Below are 11,072 nucleotides of genomic sequence, written 5' to 3'. Positions count from 1 at the left end.
GCAAACCCTGATTTGAAAATTATATAAAGCAGAACTCTAGCAACTGGGAAACCTAATCCCCACACCTCCCGTGTGTTACTAGTTGCATAACTAGAGTCGATTCTCCTTTAACCTTAGGTTTCTTCTCGAGACCTTGTATGTTAACGACTTGAAGAATTCATTGGGATTGTGAAGCCAGACCTAACTATTATCTTTGTAGTTGCGTGATCTGATCTTGTTGTTTCTATCGTGTTGAGTACAATTGAAATAATTGGCTCGAGATTTTATATCTCCGATAGGCAATATAGAAAAGTAATCACAAACAAACTTCGTCTCATCGTTTGTAATTCCACAATAACTTGTTTCGCTAGTCGATTAAGTTTATTGTGAGGTGATTGATAATATTAGGTTGTTCTTAAGGAATATAAGTCTGGTTTATCAATTGGTTCATGTTCACCTTGATTTATAAAAAGACGGAACAAAAACTCTTGGGTATCTCTGCGTGAGACAGATTTATTCGATCCTATAGACTTTTCTGTGTGAGACAGATTTGTTTATCAAGTCTTCGAATTTGAGTCGTAGCAACTCTTAGTTGTGGGTGAGATCAGCTAAGGGAATCAAGTGCGTAGTATCCTGCTGGGATCAGAGACGTAAGGAGCGCAACTGTACCTTGAATCAGTGTGAGATTGATTAGGGTTCAACTACAGTCCAGTCTAAAGTTAATTGGTAGTACGCTAGTGTCTGTAGCGGCTTAATACAGTGTGGTGTTCAATCTGGACTAGGTCCCGGGGTTTTTCTGCATTTGCGGTTTCCTCGTTAACAAAATTCTGGTGTCTGTGTTATTTATTTTATGCATTATATTTTGTTATATAATTGAAATATCACAGGTTGTGCGTTAAGATTAATCAATCAGAATATCCAACCTTTTGGTTGTTGATTTACATTGATTGACACTTGAACATTGGTCTTTGGTTCCGTTCAAGTAACTCCTCTTATATTCAATCAGACTCGCAGATTTCTATTTTTTGATTGCGGATTGAATTAAGAGTTAGAGATATTAAACTCTTTGATATACTTTATTCTAGATTGAGTCTGACTGTCTAGTTGATTCTCTAGAAAGTATATTGGAGTAAGTCCTCTCAGATTGCAAAACGAATTGTTGGGTGTGGTTGTTAGACCCCCGCATTTTCAAATTGGTTCCTGTTCACCTTGATTTATCAAAATATGGAACAAAAACTCTTGGGTATTTCTGTGGGAGGCAGATTTATTCAATTTATAGACTTTTCTGTGTGAGACAGATTTGTTTATCAAGTCTTCGACTTTGGTTCGTAGCAACTCTTAGTTGTGGGTGAGATCAGCTAAGGGAATCAAGTGCGTAGTATCCTTCTGGGATCAGAGACGTAAGGAGCGCAATTGTACCTTGAATCAGTGTGAGATTGATTAGGGTTCAACGACAGTCCAGTCTGAAGTTCATTGGTAGTAGGATAGTGTCTGTAGCGGCTTAATACAGTATGGTGTTCAATCTGGACTAGGTCCCGAGGGTTTTCTACATTTGCGGTTTCCTTGTTAACAAAATTCTGGTGTCTGTGTTATTTCTTTTCCGCATTATATTTTGTTATATAATTGAAATATATATCATAGGTTGTGCGTTGTATCAATCAATTAGGAAATCCAACCTTTGGTTGTTGATTGCGATTGATTGAGATTGATTGATCCTTGAACATTGGTCTTTGGTATCGTTCAAGTTTACTCCTCTAATATTCAATCGGGCTCGCATATTTCTATTTGCTGATTGCGGATTGAATTAAGAGTTAGAGATATAAAACTCTTTGATATACTTTCTCTAGATTGAGTCTGACGATCTAGTTGATTCTCTAGAAAGTATATTGGAGTAAGTCCTCTCAGATTGCCGAACAAATTATTGGGTGTGGTTGTTAGACCCCCACATTTTCAAGTTTCTCAATCTTTGTTCCAAGCTCTTTTTTGTGTGTTCCCCCTGTTCAACTTGAAGGGAGGTGTAAATAAGTATCACATTGTATTTTTTCCTGTGTGTCGTCATATGATACTTGCTTCTGTCATAAGCTTAAGGCTATGTATGTATATTTGTATACTTGATTGCTTAATATAAATACTTCTGCCTCTACCCTAATTTGGCAAGGAAGCCCATTTAGTCGTAGAGCCGATTATTTAGGTAAATTTAATAGAAACTTTAGCAATAGTGAATGAAACAACAATCCTCTATATTATATCATAAGTCAATTGGATAGAAATATTGTGATGTAAACAATCGTTTTAATTTAATTTGATTATCTTTCCCTATTAAAAACAACAACAACCAGTAATGTTCATGCAAACGATCTTGTTTACATTTGGGTGCAACAAGCATTAAAACGAGTTGTGTAGCAAATTTTCTTTTCATGTCAAGGCATTCAGAATCGAACCCCTCACTCCTCTTTCCCACTCATTCTTCTTCTTCTTCAACAAAACCATCACCAACAAGCCTTTTCTGAGAAGATTTCTTTATCATTTCTTGCTTTCTAGGTTAGTTAGTAGTTTTAACTTAGTTGTTATTATGTTTTCTACACCATTATGGTGGTGTTATCTACTCTTTAGAGGTTTATCTACGTTTTAATGGCGGTTCTTGGGTTGGGTTTTAAGATCAATAGTGATGCTCTCCGACGACGAAATCTTCATTGGAATCTTCATCATCAGCTTATCCGGCGACGAAATATTCATCGATGATCTTTTTCACGACAGAAGCTTCATTACTAGTTACAAGAGATTGAGCAACTTACTCCTATTTTGAGCGCACATTTTTTTAAGGAAGAAAAACAAACTAACATCATGTTTGTTTACTCCTGACTCATCTGAGTCGTCTGGATCTGAATCATCTGGATCTGAGTGAAATCACCTGACTCATCTGGATCTGAGTCGATATGTTTGTTTTGAGTCAGATCTGACTCATCTGACTTGGAAATAAGTGAGTCATTGGTTTGGTCCCATGAGTCAGGGGTATTTTGTTACCTGACTCAAATGAGTACGAGTCAGGGGTTATGTCTAAGTCAGAGGTCGAGTCAGATCTGACTCAAAATGGAAAACAAACGGTCTGACTGCTGACTCGGTCCGAGTCATGGGTTGACTCAGATTCAGACGCCGAGTCAGCTGCAAACAAACAAGTTCTAAGTGGTTGGAAATTTAATTTCGAAAAAACATCATCTTATTCATACTTGTATTTGTCTTGCTTCGGATTTTGTCGGTTTCTCAGTATTGTACTTTTAGGAGATGTTCTTATTACTTTGTATTCTTTTATTTTCTATTTTAAACTCATTATAACCTCGAATTTCCATTAATGAAAATGTCTGTATTAAAAAGAACAAAAAAAAAGAAAAGCATTTAGAATCGAAAACCTACTATATGCCGTTATAAAACACAACACAAATTTATCATTCGCACCATGTTTGCAAGTTTTCTCTTTATCCTTTGTTTGTGCTCGGAGAACAAAACCCTTATTCTGATTCCTTTCTGTTTGTTTCTTATCTACTAGATACTTGCAAAAATCAGTAAAAGCTTTTAGAAGAAAGAAAATCATCAATTTGTCTAGTATAATTGTGAGCATAAACTAAAAATGGTTTTCAATCAGATAGAAGACCTGGATCATATGTTGCTTCATTGCCCCTTCTCTAAGGCAATATGGCAGTTTTACTTCCCTCACCAGTTTCTCTCTATTTTGCAGCACTCTACTGTCTTATCTTGGATTCAGACTTGGCAGTTAAAAGATTCCTTCTTCAACATCCAGAAGACTCCTCAGATTATTCACTTAACCATGTGCATTATTCATCTCATTTGGAAACTCAGGTGTAGAGCTGTTTTTGGCAACATCACATTGCACAACATCGTCTAGGCAGCCCTCCTTCTAATTATAATCATCCTCAAAGTTATAATGTCTTACATCATAATTGGAAACCTCCACCTCTGTAATTTTTGAAAATTAATGTTGATGCTTCTTACAATTCTAGTTCCCTATTGGCTGGTATTGGAATTATAATTCGGAACTCTGCAGGAGCATATGTCATGGGAAGGGGAGCATTAAGGAGAGCTAGTAATGTCCAACAAGCAGAAGCCTGGGCTATGTTGGAGGCTATGCAACTGGCAGCAACAAATGGTTGGTCTCATGTTGTTTTTGAGACTGACAATCTTGCAATCTGTTCTTTCTTACAGCAGCAAACTACTCTTTGTCGCTGGCAGAGTTTGCCTTTACTGAGAAAATTGTAGATACATGTAACATTAATCTTGTGTGGTCTTGTACCTTTATGTACAGAGCTTGTAATAAGGCTGCGGATGCAATAGCTAAGGCAACTCGCAAGTACAATTTACGTGGAGAATGGTGGTTACTCCCAACAACAATGTTAATTCCTTACATAAGTCATGATGGAAGAAATATTTATGTTTAATATATGGTTGTTTGTTAAAAAAACTAAAAATGGTTGGGAAAGCTGGCACCACAGCCCATGGTTTGAGTCCTATCATACTAAACCCGTTTATTCTCTTCCCTCCACTTAGATCACGGCGGCGTTGATTCCATCCGTTTCTCTAGAACTTATCCTGGCTGCCACTACTAACTAATCCTCGCTAGCACTGAGTCAGTGGCTAATCAAAAGGGAATCAAATTCAAAGACACCGACAAGCGGACAGCTCAAAACGCAATCCATAACCCCGTAATATAAGCCGTTCAAATCAAACATCTCATCTCTCTCTTCTGTCTAAAAAAAAAATTCTAACAAAGTAGACTAGAAACGCTTTCCCTTTCCCTCTCCATCTCTCGCTTCTCCTCTCCATCTTCCTGGTCAGTAATGGAAACCCTAGGAAGAGATCAATACGTATACTTGGCAAAACTAGCTGAACAAGCTGAACGATACGAAGAAATGGTGAAATACTTAGAGAAACTAGTAGTTGGTTATTCAACTTCAACAACTGAACTCTCAGTTGAAGAAAGGAATTTACTCTCAGTTGCTTACAAGAACGTGATTGGATCTCTTCGTGCTGCTTGGAGAATTGTTTCATCAATTGAACAGAAAGAAGAAAGTAGGAAAAATGATGATCATGTTGTTCTTGTGAAAGATTATAGATCTAATTTGGAATCTGAATTGACTGATGTTTGTGAAGGGATATTGAAATTGTTAGATTCTCATCTTATTCCTTGTGCTTCTTCAAGTGAATCCAAAGTTTTTTATTATAAGATGAAAGGTGATTATCATAGGTATCTAGCTGAATTTAAAGTTGGTGCTGAAAGGAAAGAAGCTGCTGAAGATACTATGCTTGCTTACAAAGCTGCTCAGGTATCTCCAATTCTTCGTTTGTGTTTTTTTTTTTTTTTTTTTTTTTTTTGATTTTCTTTTTATGGATGTATGGGAATGAGTTATTTAGGGTTTGATTTTGGGGTTTACTTGTCCAATTGATGGATGGATGTGTTACAGAAGGTTTAGTTATGAATAAGATACTTCAAATTTAGTAGGATTGTTTTGAGATTTACTTATTAGTTAATCAGCTGTTCAATTTTCTTGTCGTGGGATTTGTAGGAAATTGCTATGGCCGAACTTGCTCCAACGCATCCAATTAGATTGGGGTTGGCTCTTAATTACTCTGTTTTCTACTATGAGATTCTCAATTCATCCGAGAAAGCTTGTAGCATGGCCAAACAGGTATGGTTGTTTCATTCCCTTGCCTATGTGAAACATTATACTGTATATTTTCTTTTTAGCATCTCTTCTGTTGAGTGATGTGATTGTTAATTATTATTGTTTTTTTTTTTTGCTGATAATTTGGTTAGTCTTTCTCTATTACTATTGGAAGCTATATATCTTTATTCTTGGTCTGGTTCGAGTATTTATTAGTCTGGAACTCTGGGTAATCAGTTACTGAATTAGTTGAAGTGTTTGAATGGTTTTGGGTAGTTTTATTTCATACTTGTGCTGATCCAGATTTTTTAAAAACGTAATTATGCATTCAGGACATGTCTAAGAATAGTCCTCTGAATTTCTGAGCTGGTTGGATATTTTGTTTTACCTTTTAGTTTCAGTGACCACTAAGCTTGACTTGTGAATTGTGACCAAGATATTCGCAGAGGGTACAGTAGTTTGATTTAGTATAGGACTAAATAAAGTGGCCATTGTAGTTATGTATCACAAATATCAGTTCAGGTCAAAACAACATATTTGGACTCTACTCATGTTTGATGTGCAATCTCGTAGATTGCTGTCTTTCCGACCTCATTGTTTTAATGTGTATGTTCATAGTACTGATGAAGATTTGATCACTTAAAAGTAAATACAAAACGTAAAGAAGTACAAGGTAAAGCCTGTAATCAAACAGTAGTTTATTTCGGAATATTGAGTTGCCTCAGCTATCTTTCATAAACTTCTACATGTTCAATTACGATGTGCTTTGATTTCACCAAACTTTGAAGCTTGAAAACTTGATAGAGTTGAATCATTCTCTCATATTTTAACATCACTTGCAGGCCTTTGAAGAAGCCATTGCTGAGCTGGACACGCTAGGTGAGGAATCGTACAAGGACAGCACTCTCATCATGCAACTTCTGAGGGATAATCTCACTCTTTGGACTTCTGATATGCAGGTTAGTATTGTATCCTCCAACAAGTCATTATTACTGAGATTGGCTGTTAATGCCTTTTCTTTTTTTTCCTTCTGTGAAGTTTTAACAAACTATATCGTCCTTCAGTTATAGAATTCAAGTCCAAATATTTTGTCTTTGCAGGATCAGTTGGATGAAGCTTCCATGATTAGCTAAGATACAGGCTTCTCATGTGGAAGGTGTGGGGATTGAGTGTCATTTATCTGTAACTACTGTTGTTATTGTTAATGAAATGTGCTTTCCATGGGGGAGCGATAAACGACCCATATAACTATTCCTAGTATCTGTGCTGACTCTGGCTTTTAAGTTGAATGAAAACAAAGCTTTCTAGTGGGTAATTTTATTGGTTGCGCGTAAAAAAGTATCATCAGTTGGGATCACATTGCAACTTTCATCTAAGCATCTCATTGCATTGACCTGTGTTTGGGATTTTTGTCTTTCGGATGTGGAGGTTTGAACATAACTACTAAATTTTAATTGAGAGCCATATGCCATTGTACCCTGATGGGCTCAACTAGATAGAAGTCATTAGCCACTTTTTGGAGCCATACCCGAGAACCCTGTTTTAGGGCTACCAAAAAATCTCAAGGCATTTTAGGAAAAAAAGAACTTTCAAAGGTCACAAACGCTAGACGAAAACCATCAAGGTTACTTAAGTTTCTTCAGAAAAAGAAATTAATATTCAGATCAAAATCTCGTATGCAAATTGCCAAATATGTCAGGAATTCAATTTAAATAAATAAAAAAACCACTCACCAAGATACCAAGAACATGTCCAAAGTCATCACGGGTTTAGCGAAGGATCCAGGCCATGACCCATAAACAATACCGCACCACTTTCCTCCTCTGTGATTATGAACATGAAAGGATGATCTGCAACGAAATCAACAGGTGTAGGAGGAGGAGGGCCTTTGGCAGCCTGTGTTGCTAGCGTGGTACCAGTTGAAGCAGCCGCTTCAGTTCCTTCTTCATCAACTTCTAAAATATTTGTGATAAACTTTTGAAACATGAAGTTTCTCTTCGTTACTAGGATCATCAATATTTACCATCTCAGTCAGCTCTGCTTTGGATTCATCAAAAGGTAAAACTATACCCAACTCCTTGAGTACTCGTGATACTTCGAAATCAAAAAGGATATTGAACTTTGAAATCTTGAATTGTCCAGTTCGAATGTATGGATGATCGATCGAGACATGTCGATCCAGAAAACCAGCTGAATCAGAACTCACCTTTTCTATTAGTTCACCAGGCCCATCTCTTTGCTCAGGTAAAACTATATACATAGAAAAATATCGATCGCTATCTTCTGTGCTTGATTGGTACTGTAGTTGAAGTACCTTGAAGCCATCAAAGCAACTAATGGATTGATAGTTGTCATCACTAGACATGAAAGGAACTTTTACTGATTTCTTGTCATCGAGGAGATAGAAATCTGAATCCTCTGTAAGTGATGGCTCAAATTGATTTTCAACCCAAAATCCTTTGAAATACAGTGCATTCGCCAATATAACCTTTGTATCTTTATCGACAGCTCCATTAGGAATGAGATCTTGAATTAATCCATTGGTTTCTTTTGTCACCCATTTGTTCACCCTCTCCAGCAACTTTTGGCTCTGAATTAAGTTAAAAAAACAAATCAAAAAAGTTGATTCAATGCCATATTATCTTTTATATGCAAAGAAACACGGGTAACTTAGAGAGTAAGATTAAAAAAAAATCTCAGTTACCTCATTTTTGAAATCCACAGTCTCGGCTTTTGCTTTGAAAATTCCGTTTGCAACTTCTTCGAACGATTGTTTAAGAGGAGAAGATTTGTCGACCCAAACACCGCCAACGAAAGACAGTTGAGGTCCTGCTTGGCCAAAAGAATCGATGAGTCCCGAATTAACCGAATGCAGATGATCGAGGCTTTCACAGTGGAGAAAGCCTAATATCTCTTTTAAAGTTTCAGAACTTGCTTCCGAAGCTAGTAACCCTAGAGCATTGTTCATTGAGAATGGAGAGAATACAAAATTCTTGTTCTTCGACTCGTTCAACCAGATGTCACCGACAAGCTTCATACATGGATTGGCGATTTTTATTGGTGATTCCGATTCTTCTGTGTCGTCTTCCGATGACTCCAATTCTTCTATGTTGTCTTCTGGATACTCCAACTGTTAATATATATCATTTTTTAAGGATAATATATTGTTTCTTAGTATATAGGATCTTTGATTTAATCGTAATATTGAGCTCTATATATTCATGAGCTGTGTAACCAGAATTGATAAGATTATCATAATAAGAATTATCTTCTTCTCGATCCTATATTTATAAAGATGGTATCAGATCTAGGGTTCTTGAATCATGGATAGTGATTCAGAATTATACCAAAATAAATCAAAACAAAAAGGGCAGATGGAAAACAAATCTGCTCCTAACAAATCATGGAGATGCATATTGCTGAAAGAGAAAAAACCTCCTTTATTATGGGAAGGACAAGAAAACCTACCGAGGAAGATCCAAGATATGAGAAGAGGCACACAGATAATCAAAAGGTCGAGAGATGGTTGTTGATGTCTATGTCACCTGAAATCATGAAGAGATATATTCGGTTACCTACTTCTAGAGAGATTTGGGACGCATTATCTAAATACTTTTATGATGGAGATGATGAGATGCAGGTATTTACTCTAAATCGACGAGCGTTTTCGGCAAAACAAAATGGCAGAGCACTCTCAATTTATTATGGAGAACTAACTGAAATATTTGGAGAGATGGATCATCGTGACAAGGTGGTTATGGAGAACTCTAATGATATTGAAGCCTATCGGAAATCAATTCAGCGCCTAAGGGTGCATATATTCCTTGCTGGATTAGATGAAAGTTTTGAGCAGATACGTGGTGAAATCTTGAGAAAGGATCATGATGAGTGCTAAAAAGTGCATATTTCTATATATTTTTCTTGGCATTTAACTCATCTTTTGTGCATTAATTCTACATTTTATCCCATATTCTGTATTTTAATTGTTTTCAAGAATAAATATTTTTATTACTTAATTTTGCATTTTTAGGTACCAAATAAAGTCTAGATGAGTTGCGGAGCGAAAAGAGCAAAGAGCCGGCAAAGACTCCCGCTAGAAAGGCAGCGAAGAATGATGTTTGCAAGAGCCGGACCAACTAGAAGTGGGCTTGGAAGGAAGAATTTGTTCTTAAAGAAGAAGCGGGCTCAGAATTGTCTAAGACCAAACTCTAACCTAAGTCCAAGACCAAGCCCAAAGCCTACCTAAGCTCGTAGCCGTCAGATTGGATCCACAGATGCATCCAACGGTCGCTTCATCACAGTGCATCAAACTCTGAAGCTCCTGTCAAACATCATAGCACCTAACTCTCATCTGGAACGTCAGAATTGTTGTATCTAGAATCCAACGGTCACTCAAGATCTGCCTCCGTATCGCCGTTAGATCGATCCATCATCTTCGCATCCAACGTCTCATCCTCGCTGTTCATCCAATTTTCTAAAACCGCCCAACACCCGAGCATTAAATATCTATACCCAAACCAAACAACCCCCTTCTATCTTCGTTCTTCTCTCCCTCACCTCCTCTGCAACCACCATTCCCACCACCTTCTCCTGCTGCCTCCACCAACTCGAGCAGAGCTCGAGAAATCAAATCATCACCACCCTATACCACCAACCCATCACTACCCTATCTCTCTCTAACGTCTACCAATTCCTTTCACTGATTTCCCCTACTGCTAGGGTTTTGAAAATTGGGAACGAGAATTGATGGACGTGGCAGAGAAAAATAGCTGAGGACGGAGAAAAGACAGCAAGCAGAGGAACAACGACGACATGGGTGTGATTTAATTAATCGAATTAGGTGAGTGGAACCCTAATTTTGTCACTGTTGAATTTGGGAATTTGGGGAAAAACATTGTAAACCCTAATTTTGAATTCTGGGTATAAATAGAAGGCGTGGGTATGTGTTGTGGTTATGCCTGGGCTAGCCAGTGCTTTACCCAAGAGGACTGGAATAGCCAGTGCCTCAAGGGTTAGTTCTTAGTTTAAATTATTTTGTAAATTTCAATTGTATTTGTTCACCATGTCTAGTATCTTCTAATTTACTTGCTAGGGCTTAGATGAAACTCTTGATTGCATGCTAGGATAGTTAGTATACATGTTATTGTTCTTGTGATGTTTAAACTGAAGTAGGACTGATAATTAGCCATTTGAGCTAATTCACCTGTGATCAGCTGTGTTGTAAGAAGACAGCTGATGCTAGGGGTGAAGTTGTGACTGTGGTTAAGAAATCAGTCCATTTGAAGGACTGTAATGTATTGTCTTGGAATGATTTAACTGCCTTAGGATTGATGAATTGCTACTTGGGTTAACTCACTTGTGGTCAGTTGTGCTGTAAGAAGACAGTTGATGCTAGGAGTGTAGCTAGTCAATAGTTAA

The 11,072-nt window shown here is 37.2% G+C and overlaps 2 protein-coding genes across 2 annotated transcripts; one reads left to right on the top strand and one right to left on the bottom strand.

The window, feature by feature from the left end:
* Nucleotides 1-4,728: 4,728 nt before the first annotated feature.
* Nucleotides 4,729-6,974, top strand: LOC113289433 (14-3-3-like protein GF14 lambda). The gene is made up of 4 exons (XM_026538682.1): nt 4,729-5,315; nt 5,556-5,678; nt 6,497-6,613; nt 6,755-6,974. Exons 1-4 carry the CDS (start codon nt 4,830-4,832, stop codon nt 6,785-6,787), a joined length of 759 nt encoding a protein of 252 aa, XP_026394467.1. The 5' UTR covers nt 4,729-4,829; the 3' UTR covers nt 6,788-6,974.
* Nucleotides 6,975-7,415: 441 nt separating this feature from the next.
* On the bottom strand, nt 7,416-8,691 carry LOC113291540 (serpin-Z1-like). Its single transcript, XM_026541064.1, has 3 exons — nt 8,359-8,691; nt 7,725-8,244; nt 7,416-7,609 (listed from the first exon to the last, which is right to left on the bottom strand). Exons 1-3 carry the CDS (start codon nt 8,689-8,691, stop codon nt 7,416-7,418), a joined length of 1,047 nt encoding a protein of 348 aa, XP_026396849.1.
* Between the last annotated feature and the right edge of the window lie 2,381 nt (nt 8,692-11,072).

Source organism: Papaver somniferum, chromosome 6 (assembly GCF_003573695.1).
Source record: "Papaver somniferum cultivar HN1 chromosome 6, ASM357369v1, whole genome shotgun sequence".
NCBI classification, from domain to species: domain Eukaryota; kingdom Viridiplantae; phylum Streptophyta; class Magnoliopsida; order Ranunculales; family Papaveraceae; genus Papaver; species Papaver somniferum.
This window is presented reverse-complemented; position numbering and strand designations above follow the sequence as displayed.

Bases quoted from the DNA above. Each gene is read 5' to 3' on its own strand.
- LOC113289433 (XM_026538682.1), top strand. From the start codon at position 4,830: ATGGAAACCCTAGGAAGAGATCAATACGTATACTTGGCAAAACTAGCT. The intron at 5,679-6,496 runs GTATGGTTGTTT...CATCACTTGCAG, and splicing joins CTTGTAGCATGGCCAAACAG to GCCTTTGAAGAAGCCATTGC. The intron at 6,614-6,754 runs GTTAGTATTGTA...TTGTCTTTGCAG, and splicing joins TTTGGACTTCTGATATGCAG to GATCAGTTGGATGAAGCTTC.
- LOC113291540 (XM_026541064.1), bottom strand. From the start codon at position 8,691: ATGAAGCTTGTCGGTGACATCTGGTTGAACGAGTCGAAGAACAAGAAT. The intron at 8,245-8,358 runs GTAACTGAGATT...AACTTAATTCAG, and splicing joins CTGTGGATTTCAAAAATGAG to AGCCAAAAGTTGCTGGAGAG. The intron at 7,610-7,724 runs GTATAGTTTTAC...CAAATATTTTAG, and splicing joins ACGAGTACTCAAGGAGTTGG to AAGTTGATGAAGAAGGAACT.